The 17,672-nt window shown below is 47.3% G+C and overlaps 1 protein-coding gene across 2 annotated transcripts in view; it reads left to right on the forward strand.

Moving 5' to 3' along the window:
• Window positions 1–17,672, forward strand: part of LOC122365639 (potassium voltage-gated channel subfamily KQT member 1-like) — a 110,490-nt gene that overhangs the window by 68,051 nt on the left and 24,767 nt on the right. For both annotated transcript variants that reach the window (XM_043337032.1, XM_043337031.1), the window contains 2 exons: window positions 7,804–7,894; window positions 9,213–9,339. In XM_043337032.1, the coding sequence (XP_043192967.1) occupies window positions 7,804–7,894; window positions 9,213–9,339 (218 nt within the window). The remainder of the gene's footprint in view (window positions 1–7,803; window positions 7,895–9,212; window positions 9,340–17,672) is intronic.

Consider the following 17,672-nt stretch of genomic DNA (forward strand, 5'->3'; position numbering starts at 1 on the left):
GACCAAATTAGCAATATTTTATGTTGGAACAAGGTTACCATGTCAACAGTTTGGGGTTGATGTTATTGCATTTTTTTGCTCCGTTCTGGATCTAGCAGTGACAGAAATAACGATATCAGACTACTTTTAGGGGTTGCGAGGTTGCATTGGAAGTTTTAATTTTACTTGGAAAAATGACTTCATTTTAACGACTATAAATATGCAAAGCCAATGTGTTGCAGTGGTATTGATGACTGTTGGACACCGTTCAACACTACTTCAGTTGTATATTTGACGTGCAGCGGTAAAAGAGCACCAAATATATCTACAAAGACATAAAAACAGCACTAAGCTATGCTGGTATGCATGACCTTTTCCAATTCGCTAGACGACCTCCCCGAGTCCCGGAGTTGCAGAGACGGCAGAGGGAGGGGCGCAAGCTTTACACCACCGCGCCTTTGGGTGACCGCTGTGCTTGAGTGTAGCTTTGCCCCTCCCCCACAAACACCCACAACCACACACAGAATGCGATTGTGCATATGGAAAGACAGCTGGCAGAGAACATCACAGGAGGAGAGGAACAATGAACTTCATCCTCACCCCATTATGAAAGCAATATGTTTGCAATCTTGCTGATGACGGACAGCACTGGCCTGGCCGAACGCGTGCACGACTGCTCGTGGCTCCAGTTCTGGGCATGTGCCACTACAAGCAGCTGTAGTAGTGCCTGGTGATGGCCGCTGCCAGCAGCATCCTTGCAAGAAATAGTAACGGATCTTACGCTGCACTCACAAGTCACAGGCCCAGTCCAAACCCTCAGATGGTGCTGAACTGAAGTCGAATGGCATTGCCTAAAGCTGAGAATCAGGAAGGTACCAAGTCTAAACGACTCAGCCAACTCCGAGGCAGAACCGTTTACTGACTCTTGGCATTGCCTGGGGGCCGACACAGTGGGTGGGCCACGGACCTTATGGTGGCGGACCTGATTCTCCTCCTCTTCAGCCTTTGCACGCACACTCCTCTATATGATGCGTCCTGGTGCCACCATACGGCCCATTCAGGATGAAAATCTTCTGCTACATTATAGGTTCTTCAGATTCAGACGCTAATTACCTGAGATCACAAGTGATCTGTGCCAGAAGCTGTGAAAGTTCTTCGTCACATGCCTATCAGCCGTGCACGTATCAGCGCATGGCTAGTCCCCCGTGTCGAATAATTAATATGAACTCGTAAATGATCGGATTGTATCGGAAACTCTTACATGAACGGTGTGTATCTGTCCCCACTGAAGAAATGAAATGGTACATGGTTGGTGGGCATGGATAGAATCGACTCTTTGGAGTTTCTGTTTTTGGATCAGAAGTTGAATTTTTGGTATAGAACACCCATACCTAGGTATTTATCCTACCCTGTCTAAAGGTGTATTACATCGTAGCCGTGAGCGAACGCGACGGCGTTTCTTGTGGAAGTATACGGTCGAAATGGTTTGATCGTTTTTGAATTACATGGTTTGAAATACATTCGGAGCCATGATCTGCCAGATGAATCCTGAGCTAATTTGCACAAACTTGAATTGTATAATGGACACAAAGAGCCTGTCATGAACTGAGATATGGCAACTGAAACTTCACATTTTAGTTTGACCTCAAAGGTCATCAAAGGTCACTAATGCAACACAAAAAGAAAATATCAAAAATGATTGCACGCTGACCAGAATGATACCAGCAACAGGAGCAAGACATCCCGGCGCTTTTCACCAAATGTTACAATATCGACATTGTAATGATCGCTAGTAAAGCATTGAACCGTAACCACGTGATGGAGCACATCAATCTGGATGAAAAGGGAGCGTTCAATGACCCCTCTACCCGACTCTCGAAACAAAAAGTTTGCCTTCGTTGCGATTTACTATCAGCGTAAAATAAGCATATTTCTAGGTAAATACGCAAATTTCAATCCCAATTCGCGACCCCTAAACCACCTTTGATTTCAATATTTTTGGCACCATTGGAATCAGGAGCCGCGAAATAATGGGAAAAAACACCCCCACCCACAAATTTCCAAAATCGGGAAAAATGGGTACCCCTACTGGCCACCGTGCTCGCCGCCGCCCGGCCGGCAAAAGTGCCTGGGAAAGCCTGGGAGGGTGTAACGCCCTGCAGTGACTCTCCGGTTACCGTGTTTAGGTGACAAGATCAGTCTCAGGTAGAATGACTTTTTGCTGTCCTGGTGCCGGTAGCTAGAAGCAGCTCTGAATATTTAATATCAGGGTGCAGTATTAATTCGGCTGGCACTTAACCGGCGCTGAAAGCCCAGCAGAAGAGACTGATGTGATTAGTTGACTCGCAGCCTGAGAGTGCTGCTACCTAATTCCTATCCTATTGTGATCCTGGAGATGTGCTGTAATGTGACACTAAAAATATCACGGCCCTATTCCCGGATTTGTACAGAGTAATCCGAACCGGCACGAACGATCTATCCCTCACCCAGCCAGCGCTTGCTTCATAACGTAGACGGAGAGAACGGAGCTGAATCCCGGACCATTTCGCTGATATGACGACCAAAGACTTGCAGGTTATCGGCCTAGGTCAAAGCCGAAACAATGGCGGTCGGCGTATTTCGGAATCCGCAATTTAGGCAATATAACGCATACCCTGACTGATTTTTGATAGATGAGATTAACCTGCGCCGGGCCGGGGGTGTTTGAACACCCCCCCCCCCCTGCGGTTTTTCGCAGATCTCTCAAAAACGGCGGCGCGGAGCGCCGCAGTTTTTGGTACATCTGTTCGTGCATCTTTTCCGCACATGTTGTGGAAATTTCAGACCCAGGTCACCTTAGGTCAGGTCACCAGATCACGCCAAGTGACCTCACCTCAGAAAAAAAGAAGAATGCTCGTCATAGCTACACCGATTGATCGATTGCCTTGAAACTTTCAGCGATTGATTAGAGAAACATTATCTATAACATGTATATCTCGGAATTTTGATATCGGTGACCTAAGGTCAGGTCAATTTTGCGACCTCTCCATTATAAGTCAATGGGAGAAATGACCCCTCGTTATGTCCCCGAGGTCATCTCAGGTCACGAATAGAATCTAACAGTTTTTCGCTAATAACTTCTGATAGAGACGTGCTAGAGCGCTGAAAACGCCTTAGATGTGTTCGGCTCGACGTTGCGGATCGACTGATATGCAACATGACCTTTTCCGGTCAGGTCATGACCTTGACCTGAGGTCAAATTTTCAAGTTGACCTTTCAAGGTCAAATTATAGTTTATTCGACGCGTCTCGACGAGAGGAACACGATGGTGGCAAAAGTAATGTCGTGGCTCTATTGAGTCAAAAGTTATTGCCGAAAAAAACGTTTTTCGTAAAAACGGCTATTTTTGGAGTTTTTGCCCTCTGGAGGCTAAACCGTTGACCTGAGGTCAAATCTGAGAACATTACCCAGAAAGGTCTGTAAAAGGGCTATCGAATGCGCTTTTCCGCGGCGCTGTATCTCTATCGGTTCCCGAGATAGCCGTTGGCAGTTTCCAAAATGTTGAAATAGTTGACATTTGACCTTTGGTGACCTCTGGTGACCTGACCTTTGACCTGACCCAAAAAATGACGGAAGTGTTTTCGTCCTTATTTTGGACGTTCTTTTGATTGCCGCTTACCGCGTGTCGCTACGTGGCCCAGGAGCCGAGTTAGAAGGGGGGGGGGGGTGTTCAGACACCCCCCCCCCCGGCCCGGCGCGGAATCTCAGAGCACCGGCCCGGCGCGGGTTAAAAGCACTGTTTTGCTGTTTTAACTATTATGCTGTTTTGACTGCTTTGTTTATTCTATTTTGATCATTTTACATGTAACATGGTTTGTTAACATTAACAGTTTCTTACGGCCCCGGAACGGATTAGCATCAATCTCAGTTATTTTGACATTCGGCAATAATGATAAACATAAAAAATATTATTAGAGGAAAAATGATGAAAGCAACATTCGTCTTTAATTGGCTTAACTACTTTGGGTTTCTCTGGTCACTAGACCCCATGATCACGTCCATTTATAGCAGGGTTATACAACACTTACATTTAGCATTTCAAAAATTATTTCTAAACCTTGATTACTTTCGCCATATCGTCGTCATTGACGGTCGGCTGATTTCCTGGCCATTAATGGCGCCCCTCGTGCGGAGTTTCGCCTGGCTGGCTGCCTAGCGTGATAGAGATGCTAAGCTGTGCGGCACAGTTCTCCACTGTGCCGAACTTTACGTGCCGGCTGACTACTGAGTCGGGATAAGGATTCTTTTCAGACATCCCTAAACTGAATTGTGTTTTCTTGCTTCCTCAGGCTTGCAACTCTGATCTAGACCTGATTCACAATGCCAAATAAGGCAGCGTATCATACCATGTTTTCGTCATATCCATGCCAACTGTCTGCCAAAAATCTAGTCAAGTAGCGCCTTAATAATTGTTCACCAAACTTGGGTTTGGTACCTATGAAAACATATGTTTTGGTATGATTTGATGATCTGCGCTGCATCTCAATTTTTTTTTTTTAAGGATACAAAGTACACGCTTCGACTTATAAAAATGGATATGAACACTCAGAACGTGAGTTTATGGCGGTTGTTTTGTTGAGTTTTGTTACATTGTTAGGCGAAACAAAAATAAAAAATCAATGCACATATCCGGGCACATATATCATCATACATACTGGTTATTTTTACATTCAATCTGTCGTTTCTGAAGCTGATCGAAGGTTTGATAACGTCTCTGGGCTCTTCCTAGTTCTGAAACCACATTTCATTTAACACGATCGAAAATAAATGACCCTCTCCACCAGTTGACGACTGATATCAGCAAAAACTTCAAAAGTGAATGCCAGGCACTTCCAAGTAAGAAATGGCTCAGACTTCAGTCACAAGCACCGATTGGGTTTTCTTCAAAGTCTTCTGACAAGTATCAGCGGCACAGGCTCTGAAAAAAGCGAATCAAGTTTTCCCAGTAATGCTCGGGATGCGTACACATAAATAGCAGCGCAACGAACAGCGATGCTATACCAGACAATGCAAAGCGCGGTGACATATACTAACTGATGGCTGTTCAAAATCTCTTCAGTTCAAGGGCCGAACACCAATTCTAACCATCTGTCACTAGTCGAATACTACAGCTGTAAAGCCATGTTCTTGGGAGATTGAAAGTGGATTTATCGTCCGCCTTTCCTTCTCCTTTTCTCTATCCCTTTCTCTTTGTCTCTGTCTGGTTTCCACTTTTCTTCCTCTCTTCCTCGCTGCCTCTCTCTCTCTCTCTCTCTCTCTCTCTCTCTCTCTCTCTCTCTCTCTCTCTCTCTCTCTCTCTCTCTCTCTCTCTCTCTCTCTCTCTCTCTCTCTATCCCTGAGATCTCCATTCTATTGACGCTAACTAGTCTGCAGTCTCATATCGGCACCTTCATTTCCCTTCGTCGGATTTAGTCGAAAGTTGATACGACACCGATAATTAAATCCTGTGATTTAGCTCTAAGTTTTTGCTTATCACCAACTTCTGTCGACTGCTATAACAACAGAAGGAAGTTACGTGCAAAGTTGCTTGTAAGCTAACGTCTAGTCCATGTAGTTGAGCATCGGAAACGTTCGCTGAAGTCTGGTCTAAACAACAATGTCGATGTCTTTTGATGTTAGTTTCTTTTGCCATTATGATTGTATAACTATGTCAATTTTATTTGCAGCTAATTTAGACGTAAAATATACACATACCTACTTATTATCATGCTTAGCTTATGCAACTACAAATATATGTGCAGCCGTTTTAGATTCCTTGATTGGTAGCCATGTTATATGTTCATTAAAAATTAAAAACAAGAATTCGCGAAAACAACTTCTTGTTTATGATCCATGTGGTCGGCAGGAATGACATTAACTACATGACCATGGGGATGATCATTACATGACCTACAAAACTTAGGTACGGCTCGAGTATTTGTAATTATCTCCAGCTTCAGTTCACCACTGTGACTACTGGAACATTGCTCTTCGCTCTTCTTTGCTTTGAACGAAAGACGTGAAATTTTATCTACAATACTAAGCGCGCCAGTTATACTTTTTTCGTTGCTGTTAACTGTGTTTTGCCATACATTATAGCCAAATCAGAGCTCTTCCTTGAAGTCCGTCGCTGTTGGATGTTGGCGTTTCCGCCTTAATGATTTACTTGAATCGTATGCTTCGAGTTCCCAAAATATCTCGCTAATCTCCCACTGAATATCTATTGCTCTTTTGAAATAAATGCTTTTGAAGTTTCTTATAGGGATTATTATGTATCCTGTTTCGGCGTCATGAAATGCTTGTTGGTCATTGTCGTTGCGTGTGAACCCGTCCAACAGGGGAGGAGAGAGAAAGAAAGAAAAAGAGCGAGAGAGGGGAGAGAGAAGGAAAGAGAGAAGAGAGCGAGAGAGAGACAGAGGGAACAGACAGAGAGAAAGAGAGAGAGAGAGAGAGAGAGAGAGAGAGAGAGAGAGAGAGAGAGAGGAGAGAGAGAGAGGAGAGACAGAGACAGAGACAGAGACAGGGACAGGGACAGAGACAGAGACAGAGAGAGAGAGAGAGAGAGAGAGAGAGAGAGAGAGAGAGAGAGAGAGAGAGAGAGAGAGAGAGAGAGAGAGAGAGAGAGAGAGAGAGACCGTACCTCCGCAAAAGTCTGAACCAAATCCCTATCATTTCTCTCTACTCCTTTCTCTCTCTCTCTCTCTCTCTCTCTCTCTCTCTCTCTCTCTCTCTCTCTCTCTCTCTCTCTCTCTCTCTCTCTCTCTCTCTCTCTCTCTCTCTCTCTCTCTCTCTCTCCTCTTCTGCACCGGCAGCGCGGCCAATCCTGAAATAGACTTTCGGTCGGCCATCTCGCTCTGATGGATAATCGGCTCGAGCTCGATAGGTGCCCCGTTTTAATCTGCCGCCTCCCTTTCTCACCGCGTGGCAAACTGATTAAGCCCTCCGTCCGCTGTCTATGTGTGTGCGTGTCTGTGTGTAGGTGAGTGTGTGCGTATAAGGAGATAAGGTCGTGCGTTATATGTTTGTGCTTGTGATGAAGTTGCTTAAAAGTGCTCCTATAATCAAAGTGCGGCCAATGACCAAACTGAGTGATGGCAGTTGAAGGTGGACTAGAGATTGCGATTCAATTGAATTGAATGCAAAATGTATAACAGGTTTTCTGAAAGCGCAATACAGGAGCAATATTAAGCAAATAATAGCTTTATTACGATAAGTCTGGTAATAAAAAATATTAGTAGAGAGCTAAGTGTTCAAATTGCTGGTCCTCTGCCCCAATCCGACAGAGAAGCAACGGGCATGGACAGTGAACAATGAACATGCAATGAATTGCCACTCGGCGTGATGATGCAGGGTTCTTCAACCGGAAACCACAGAGCAGGATTTATTTGATGGGGCGGCACTAAAGCGCTTGGGAACGACTCCGAGGAAATGATTCTTCTGAGAAATTATGCAATACGTCGCTAAGGTGACGGAGTATCGATTGGTTATGTGCTCGATACTGCAACTGTGATTGCAGTTAGCCTAGGCTAATGTAGGGACATTGTGTTATTTGTGTGAGATTCCCTATCGGGACTTACTGGGACTGTGTAATGAGATTACTTAGCACGAGTTGATCTCTTAGTTCAGGAGCTTGTAGATAGGCAACTTTCAGCCTAATTAGAATAGCTTGTTTTTATTTGTTGAAAGGTGGGAGCGAACAAAGCGAGCAACACCTGAAAGTGATTTGTAATTTTTGCCAGTGTTGTGTATGTGCACTTTTGTTGATCGCTAGGTTTACGCGTAACCTTATCTTTTGTCTCTTTCCAGTTTCATGGCTGTTGTCATATGTCTCATCTTCAGTGTCTTGTCCACAATCGATCAATATCAAGAGTTTGCTGATGGTACCCTGTTTTGGATGGTAAGTAAAGGCCGCCCCACACCGGAACTCGCATGCGGGTTGCGAGTTTGCGGGTTTTGAGTTTGCGGGCATAATACTAATTCATAGAGTGATTACATCGTTCCCTTATGGTAACTTCATGAATGCAGTGGAGCCGGTACACCTTCAGAAAGTTACATATTGTCGAAATACCAGCATAACGAAACAAAATTAGACTCCAACGAAAAACTCGCAGACCTCGCAGAACCCGCAGACCTCGCAGCGAGGAAAATCGAAAGTTGACTTAAAACCAACTTTTGAAATGCGATGCAAGGTAGCTCGCAAGCTAAAAACATGCAGACTCGCTTGTTTGATGGTAGTGTGGGTCATTCAGCATAGATTGTGTTATTTAATTTTGAAGAAACCCGAAAACCCAAAAACCCGCAACCCGCATGCGAGGTCCAGTGTGGGGCGGCCTTAAGGCAAGATTTGCGGTTGAGTGTCGGTATTATAATGGCGCAAATTTCTATACCGTTCTGACACCTTGTGGTTAGAGTGAACGGCGTTTTTGCACATTTACCAGGAATTGCTCCCTCTGATATCTGTTCTAATAAGTTTATTGTTTCAAATTAATGACGCTCTACATAGAGTCATTTGCAATACTTTCCTTCCAATATATTGCATTTATCCAGCATCCTGCTGAGGTGAGGTTGTAAGCGAATTGCAGAACAGCAGTCACCTTCCATTTAGACTCACCATTTTGGCTTGGTCTTTCTCCATATTTTAGTGACCACTGATCCACCTTTGTAAAATATAGGTGCGCTGTAGTATTTGTTCACTAACTGATGCCTTTCGAACGCGCCGTCTCAGACACAATTGGTTCTCGAGATGGTGTGGATCGGTCTCTATCCTCGCTGTCAGACAGCCGTGGGTACAGAAATAGTCCGGGCAGTGTCGGTTTAATCACGAGTTATGGCTGCTGTAATTCATCGTTCCACACCACTCGATGCTACTATTGTGGTGCCCTTGTTATCTTTATTTGTGTTGTGTCGACTGACAACTAAATGTGACTTGCTTCAACTAAAATTTGCAAATGAAGGTTTCATTAAAGCCGTCTTTTTAGCTGTTATTTTTACTGAAATGGTTAAATTTTTTACATTTGCTAAATAATTTTCAAAATTATAACACGCTTAAAGTAATATCTCACCGAACAAGGGCCATATGTGTTTCAATGCCAGAAAATATAAAAGAACCAGTTTTGGTAAGACCACTTCCTTTTAGCGTTGATGTGCAATGTGCATAACAGAGAGGATCAAACCACTGCCTTCGCTGACAGCTTCTGGGCGTCGCTGTGTTTCAGGAGCTAGTGTTGGTGACGTTTTTTGGTGTGGAATATTTCGTTCGACTGTGGTCGGCGGGCTGCCGAAGTAAATACCGGGGCTTTCTCGGTCGAATTCGGTTCGCAAGAAAACCCATCTCCATTATCGGTGAGTACAACCAACCACACAATAATGGCAGCACGGACCAGGCTCCAGAGGATGGGTGAGCCTTGTCCGGTCGTATGTTGCATGCATTCCATCATTGGTCTGCAGTAATTCGTAGATTAGTGCCGAGACACGTCTCATTTTCTTGGCGCCGCACCAATTTCACACCTAATATGGCAGCGGAAACCAACGAACCTGTTCACAATATGCATGCAGATGAAGCCGTCTGCATACGAAATCCACGGAGACATATGGCTTCGTCTAATGGTTCCAGTCGCCGCCCGCGTTACCCCACGCGGCGGCCATCGACAGAAATTGGTGCGATCCACTGTGACAGACACAATTTCGCTTAATTTCCACGACGTGGTCAAAAGTTAACATTATTCAGCCAACAACGACAAATGTCTGTAAAAATGTACAGAAATGGCATGCTTTACGAGCTCGAAAATCATATCATTGAAGTACACAGGACAAAATTGGAAGGAAAAGTTTGAATATTGGGTCAACAAAGAATGTGATAAATGGTTATTGGTTAGCCGCATTTTCGAAACCAAACTTTTCCAAAATCCCAAAATTTCAAAACTTTTCCAAAATTCCTATGTGATATGGAGTATTTTTTTTTTCTCAGAAACTTTGACCTTTTGATTTCTCGCTTATCTGTTGTTTTTTTGTGTGACATCTCTGTCATATATGTAGATTAAAAGGAAAAGTAAATGAAACACATCTGAGTAAAATAAACAAAAATAACCACTGCTCCAAACACACCAATGAAAAGATGTTGGGTGTCAAATATTCACAAATGTATGGAGCATATTTTGAGAACAAGGTTATATCCCGTTAAGGCCTTCTTTCAAAATGTCTGCACAGTCAACTTTTACAATATTCGGAGCTACACGATCAAAGAAGATGCGAATTACAAACGGACTACAACAATGCCTAGCGAGATAGAAAATCTGTCATAACGCGTATTTCCTTCCTAATGCAAATCCAATAATTGAATACTGCATGTCAAAACGAAGACGCTGAGGCTGTTTTGACCAAAAGTAAGAAACGCAGAAAAATGAAGGTAAAACGCCACAAGGCACAACTTGTCTTTTTTAATGCGTTCACTTTAGATCTATTGATAGTTTATGAGATCACTGGGTTACCAGTGCCCAGTGGCAGCTGACTGCGCTGACTGCTCCCGTCTGTCCATCTGTCTGTCTGTCTGCTTGTCGGGCTGGCCATTGAACCGCGCAGTGCCGTGCTGTGGGTGCACCGGGCACGGGCCACCACTCGACCCTGCCGATCACCGGCGCCGCCCTTATTAAAGCGGCGTCGCGGCCGGCGGCGTCGCTTCCCGCCCGCCTGACCAATCAATGATCAAATCAATGGTGCGACCGTCCGAGTCCGGCTCACACCGAACGCACCGCCCCTCCACCGGCCCCTCCCCGGGCGGAGGGGGGGGGGGCCTCCAGTACCGAGGCGCCGAAACTCCAATATTGAGTCTCCAACCTCCAGTGATGAGACTCGGACCTCCAGTACTGAGGCCCTGACCTATCTTGTGGTTCATTGGTGCTTGGGGCTGTACTTAGGACTCAATGTGCTGACCTGTGCTAATGCCTGACCCCAGGCATGCAGCATTCAGGCTTCACATAGCATATATAAATAGCTTCGAGTCCGACCTCCAGAACTGAAGTCCCATGACCTCCAGTTCAAAGGTCCAACGGTGTTGTCTTTTGTATGTGCGTAGTGCGTACGAAGGACCCACAGTTGGCTGATCTACCAGAGATGTCAATCGGAAACCAGACGAGGTGGCCATGCCTTTGTGAATGTGTTCCACCGTCCATCCAGCCATCACTCCTCTTTACTTCCATCCACTCTCCACGATTCCCCTCCTTCCGCCACGTCACCCGTTTTCACTCGCTTAGACTCCCCGGAGTAGGAAGGCAAGAGAGACGAGAAGCCGATTACCAGCCAGCAATGGAGCGGATAGGGCAGATGGCAACAAAAGCTTCACCTAGCGAAACAAAAGTGTAAGGATGGCGCTAATATAAGGTTGCTGATAATTCAATGTGCATGGCTAAATAAGATGACGTTGATTGACAAGACGCTGATCACGTTGATAACCAAATACGTGAGTCAGCCTTTAGTTCCCAACGCTAACCCTGTATAGAAGATACAGTTAAACTGCTTTTTACCGAATCATAGCGAACGGAAGACATTTACAAGGATACATGCCCAACCGCTCCCAATCGTTTGACATAAATGGAAGGTCACGTGGACGTCACGTCTTTGAAGTTAGCTGTTCAGCTTACTACCAAGGCTAAGCCGTCTGTAATGCAATTACTCAGTTAATACTGCCAACATCAACATCGCTGCGAGTAATGCACGCAAATCCACTTGTTGCACCCCTACAGCCCAGAGTGACAGCCTCGTTCCTGAGTGACTGATGCGTTCACGGCCGCCAAAAAAGGTCCAGCGACGACGACAATGTCTCCAGAGGTCCCCTGGCCGCCACTGCCGTCACGGCCAATGACAAATGTATGTGCCGCGCGGCCGCGCGTGTCCCGTCCGCCATCGACCGCCGGGACTCACAACGGGGCCGACCGGTGCCGAAACGGGCGCTCCGCGGGCACCCCCGGCGCGCCGGAGGCTACGGCCATTAGGGTGAGGGGCAGACAGCGTCAGACCGACCGCGTAACGGCCCGCCGGCGCATAATGTGATGATGAACATATGCGAACGGCTTCAGCGCGTGCACAGGTGCCTCAGGATGAAATGGATAGAAAAGATTCAGGGTTTTGGTTTGGAAGGAGCATTTCATGCAACAGGCAACAGACGTGGATTTGAAAAGAAGTTTTTGTGGTTGAATGGGATCCCAGCAAAAGGGATGGGAGATATTCAATACCGTTCGCCCTGAATACATTCAATTCTAACGACCCGAAGACGGTTAGAGCCGCTTCGGGTGGCCCGGCCGGTTTATAGTCACCTCTGCGTTCACTGATGGATTGCCTTCGCATTCTCTTCCCCAGTCAACATTACCGTGCTCTATTCATAAGTCAATGGTCGCGCCTGAAGCAGCGGCCATTATCTCAGGTTCCGACCCCCGCGGAGGCGGCCGGGCCGTGCTGACCTTATGGAACTGGTGGTGAGGTCAGCCCTCCATCGGCCGCCAAAGGTCAGTGCGCTGCCGGCGAGAGGCAATATCCGTCCGCGCATTGATTAGGGGATCATTTTGTGCTCTTCCTCTCGTCCGGTGCAGCTGAGAGCTGTGATAATGGGTCTTCGAACGGCTCCGCGGTACACGCCACTCGACGGGCTCGCGATATGACAGCACTTTAGTGCGCAGGGATGGTATTGGCACGCACGTCTGTAGCGCCCTCTCTGCAGCGCTGTGGAGGATGGGTCACAGGTGCCCCCTTCCCCCATCCTGCTGGGCCAGTCACGATTCATTAGGACGCCGCCCCTGACGCCCACCGACTCAGACGGTACCGTATGGGCGCCGTGTGCTCACGCAAAGGTCGACTTGATGACGTGTTCTGGCCCGGAAACGGATGGCAACATCGACGATGAAAAATGCCTATGGAAGAAAACCATTTGTTCACATTGATCGTGAACAGGAGCTGTGAGTCTAAAAATATGAACGATTATGTTTAGCTATGTACTGTTTTCCAAAGGTTTTGTAGTATATCCGCCATACCAAGAAGTGTTGCATCCTGATATTTCAAGAAAAACCCGTACGCAGTAGCACGTTTTCTTGGTATGATCAAGTCTTTTTTGTCATTCCGCTGTCAGCATCAACATAACGCCGAGACAGAAAATCTTTTTGGCCATTACCTGATTTAGCACGGTAAAGTCCCTGTGTCTGAAGCGTCAGCTTCTCGGCGGCCATCCCGGAGGAACGACGCATTTGCTGTATTAATATCTGCATTATGATTGGTCACTGACAATGCGGAAGAGAACGAATGTCTCACAAAAAAAAGAGACACGGGCACTACCACGGCAATGCCTTTTACGATTTGCAGTGTGTGTTGGGTGCGAAGGCTGACGTCGCCGCCCGGGCCCCGCCGGCCGCCCCGCGCTGACCCGCGCGGCCCGCTGTGTACTCGACTAACGTCTGCCGAGGCCAGCCTGTTTGCGCCGGGACCATATCGCCGCGGGCTATATATAGCCGTCGGCGATAGGCGGCCGACTGACTGTCCGAACGGCCGGCCCGCCGACCACTTTGTCTTATGGGTCGCCGCCGGCAACTGAGGGCCCCCCGGGGCGCTCACTCGGCAAATGGCTTGACACCTGACTATCAGAAAGCTTTTCTTGAGACGACTTGTTTTCGCAGTTCTAATGCTTTTACAAATTACCAGTGACCATGGTGGACTTAAAAATGTTGGCAATAGGAGAATTTAAGTCTGAAATAGGAAAAGCATAAACATTAAACAGATATAATGCATTTCCGTTATATTGAATTAAGATACAATATTTTGTTCGTTGATTCAACTTTTCTAAATCACAGAAGCAATGCGTAGTGCATTTAATCAATAGGAAAATACCTCACAAAATAATTGAATAATTGAAAATAAGAGGCTTTAACGGATGAATCTGATAGTCTTTTTATCCTATATGTCTCGTGAGCATTTCAAATAAAATGATGAAAACATTATAATGTCCTGTAAAACAAGGGCCGCCGTTCTAATGCCAAGGGCAAATGTTGTCGAGATGAGAAATCGCCCTCCACCTTATTTTGCAGTGCTGGATCAAATGCACAACCCGGACTACATAAAAATTTATTCCTAATATCCACAGCTGGACAAAAGAAACACCAACTTACTTCATTTCACCCTCCATTCCGTCACTCATCTTATCCTCTGTTTATCTCTTCTGCGAGAAACTCGACAGATATGCAAAACACTGACGACCTTTCCCGCAGGGATGAAACGAAATTCCGACAGAAAACAATCGCTAGAAGCAGAAAAGGAGAAATTTCCGGCAGGACCAAAGATAAGGATATGAAATAAAATACCACCATGGCAACCGTCCTCGCAGACAAGGGCCAGGATGAAGTACTCGGAAACTAGGAAGAGACGTTTAAAATGTACAGTTTAATCATTATTGATACTGATAGCGCGGCCAGGTAAGTGGCAGAGGTCAGCGCCACCATGATCCCGCGGGTCGCCCGATTGGATCCGATCGCCGCGCGTCCCTCCACCCATCTAAACTTCATGACGCCTCTGAAATGGCACGAGCTTCACAGAGTGGTCTTCAAAGCCTGTTCATTCAACTTTGGCTAACGAGACCCCCGATCTCGGAAATCCATCCAATCAAGCCCTTAAGACTAAACTTGTTTAAAAATCCAGGGCCTGCTTATTCGGGATAGCGGCGGCACGGAGGGCGGTCCCACCGGAGCACGCGATTGCCGCTCGTTTCATTTCACGCCGCTGGACGACCCGGCACGTTCGCTGCACTGCCGAGCAAGAAAGGTCAGATCGGTTGACCTGCGGGCCCGGCGAGATACGCGATATCTTCATTTGGTGATTCCCTGGACAGTATTGGGTTCGGAGCGCGGGCGAACCCGCTGCCCACCTCCCCCCACCGCGGCCGGCAGACGTGAGAAAATGGACCCTGAGTGGAAAACGGCCGACACCAGACCCGCCAATCGAGAAAAATAGAGAATCGTCTGGAGATAAAATAGGAGCCAGGCTGATTCTCAGCAGGTATGCTAAATTGCTTCTGCCTGTTTGTCCCAAGGCGTCTTCATTGGTGGCATCAGCGATCATTCAAAATGGCAGCGCCACACAATCGGTACCGTAAAAAATTGTAAAAGCTTAGAAAGGAGGGAAGAGGGCATGGGGCCAACGCAACAAGGCACAAGCTCTGCTTAGCAAGGGATCTGTCCTTGTTAATCCTTCTTTCAAAAGGTTCCGACAAGATTTATAAGAAAGAACAAGCATTATATGTTCATTGTTCACGGCCTCTGGCCAATTTTCGCTCATCCTCATGTAAAGTCATATGTATGCCATGGTTTGATGCTGCTAATGTCGCCCAAAATGCTGAAGCTATAAATGAAGTGCTCGAAAGCGCGGGAAAAAGAAAACAGCGGACATTTATATAACCAGTGGCTAATAATAGACAGCTATCTTAGGATTGCGATACGGCACACAAAACACAACTTTCTGTAAGGGTTTTGGTCATCCTTCCTGCTCCTTGGTGTGTCATCCCGACTTCCGTGCTTTTGATTACTGACGAATGATTAAACATTAAGTGAAGAGCGAAATTGCTTCTGTTTTAACCCACGCATCGCGTGCGTGCTGGCTGTCTTCCGCCCAGTAGTCACGTCACCAAATTAATGCCGTAGCATTCTTAATTAGTAATGTTTAATTAACGCAGCAGGCCAAACCTAATTCAGTCCCGTGCCTTCATCCAATTACGTTATGCCTTACGTGCGTCACTGTCCACGGCTCTGCAGGCATACCAGAACCTCGGGAAACAGGGCGTGCTGGGACCGATTGTGTGCTACCGTTCATACCGGATCACTTAGAGATATATGGGCTAAATAAGTCATTTCTTTAAAAGCTCTGCTTCACATCAACCTAAAAGATTTTATGTTCATTATGTTCCATTTTGTTTTGCCGGTGACTGGACAAACTGCATATCGATGCTGACAACCACAAGGCTAATGCATTAATCTCTCAGTGTTTGTACTCTACAAGTAATTCAATTAGGGAAATAAGGACCCGATGAACCCTGGACTATTTTAGGTTTCTGCCACAGCATAACACACAAACCGCATGCACTTGATCCGATATCAGCTTATGAAGGCAGTCTGTCTTTACTGTGGCGGGCAGTATTTCATTCCAGTTTCATAACGTTCAATGGTGGCTAATATTTCATCGTTAATCGTAAATCGAGTACGGGACTGATTGGAGTCGGCGTTCGGCTGGCCTGAGGAGGGCAGTGTGCCCCCGGCTTCCAACCTCAACAGACCGACCGATCGACACCCGTGTCGCGTGCGCACGCCACGTACCCCTCCCACGTGTTATAAATGCAGCAGGTGTGGCGTGCGGGGCCGAACATCAGCGACTCACGTGCGCGCGTCACGCACTCTGGCACGGAATGGGCGAGCCACCCTGATTTTCTTCTATCCCCACTCTTCCGCGGCACGGAACGGGCGAGCTATTCTGGCTGTCTGCTACCTCGCTACGCCCTTGTAGTACTGGGCAAACTAGCCACCTTGTCTGTCCTACTGCCTCTCCCGCCGCGCCGTGATTAAAGTGAGCGATCTCAGACCGGCCCTCAGACGAACCGTGCCTCGGGACCGGACGGTCGCGACGGGCTGGTCACCGCTGCACTGGACCAGACCAGGCGGCGCGACGGGCTGGTCACCGCTGCACTGGACCGGACCAGACGGCGCGGATTGGTCCGCGCTGGACCGGACCAGGCGGCGCGGCGGTCCGCGCTGGACCGGACCAGGCGGCGCGGCGGGCTGGTCACCGCTGTACTGGACCAGGCGGCGCGGCGGGCTGGTCACCGCTGCACTGGACCAGGCGGCGCGGCGGTCTGCTCCGATGGAAGTAATGGTGGGAAGTGAGGAAGCGGAACGGCCGACAGTGCGCCGCTCTCCGCCACCCTGTGTAAGAGCCGGTGGCAGGCTTTGTGGCCCGGTGAGTTATGGCCCCGGCCATGCTCAGACATTCCGACAGCGCTAAATGGACCCATTTTGTCGAATATTGATCGCTAGAGAGCCGGGAAACCCGGCAGTGCCGGCTTACCCGGCCGGCCGCCGGCTTCCACTCGCCGCAGCGATCAGCGGGGACAAGACACTTCGTCGGCGCATCCGGCAGAAATCAATAATTAATTTATTATAAACAAAAATAAGGTTATTTTGTTTTGCCTGCTTCCGGCTGCTCTTTGATGTCACTGCGAACACTTTATGAAAAGAAACAGTTCATATTCAAATAAGGAAAAGTAAGCTTGCATTACCCGTATATTCAATTTGCTCCCAGCGCCAGGAGACCCAAACCAATCGAAAGTTCACAAAAACAATCTGAATGCGAGCGTTGCGGTTGAGCAGTCTGGCCGTCAATCTGTACTATAACGGCAATTTTTTATAAGCGCTGGTGGTCTGGTGTCTCTTCTCGTGTTATTATTTCAGTTCCCTTTAGAGGCACCGATTACAGACCTGAGTTAGTTATGCTCGTGCCCAGCGAGTGAGCCTGCTCTGACACGGACCCCGATTCCACCCGGCTCGAGTGCCCATCAAGCGGTCCCACTGTCTGTTCCACCTCCTGGGAACGGTGAGTTCATGGAGGCATGCAGACAGGTCTGGCGTCAGCAATCCTTCAACGCGTCTGCATCATTGATC

Source organism: Amphibalanus amphitrite, unplaced genomic scaffold (genome assembly GCF_019059575.1).
Source record: "Amphibalanus amphitrite isolate SeventyFive unplaced genomic scaffold, NRLGWU_Aamphi_draft 000753F_arrow, whole genome shotgun sequence".
Classification (NCBI taxonomy): Eukaryota; Metazoa; Arthropoda; class Thecostraca; order Balanomorpha; family Balanidae; genus Amphibalanus; species Amphibalanus amphitrite.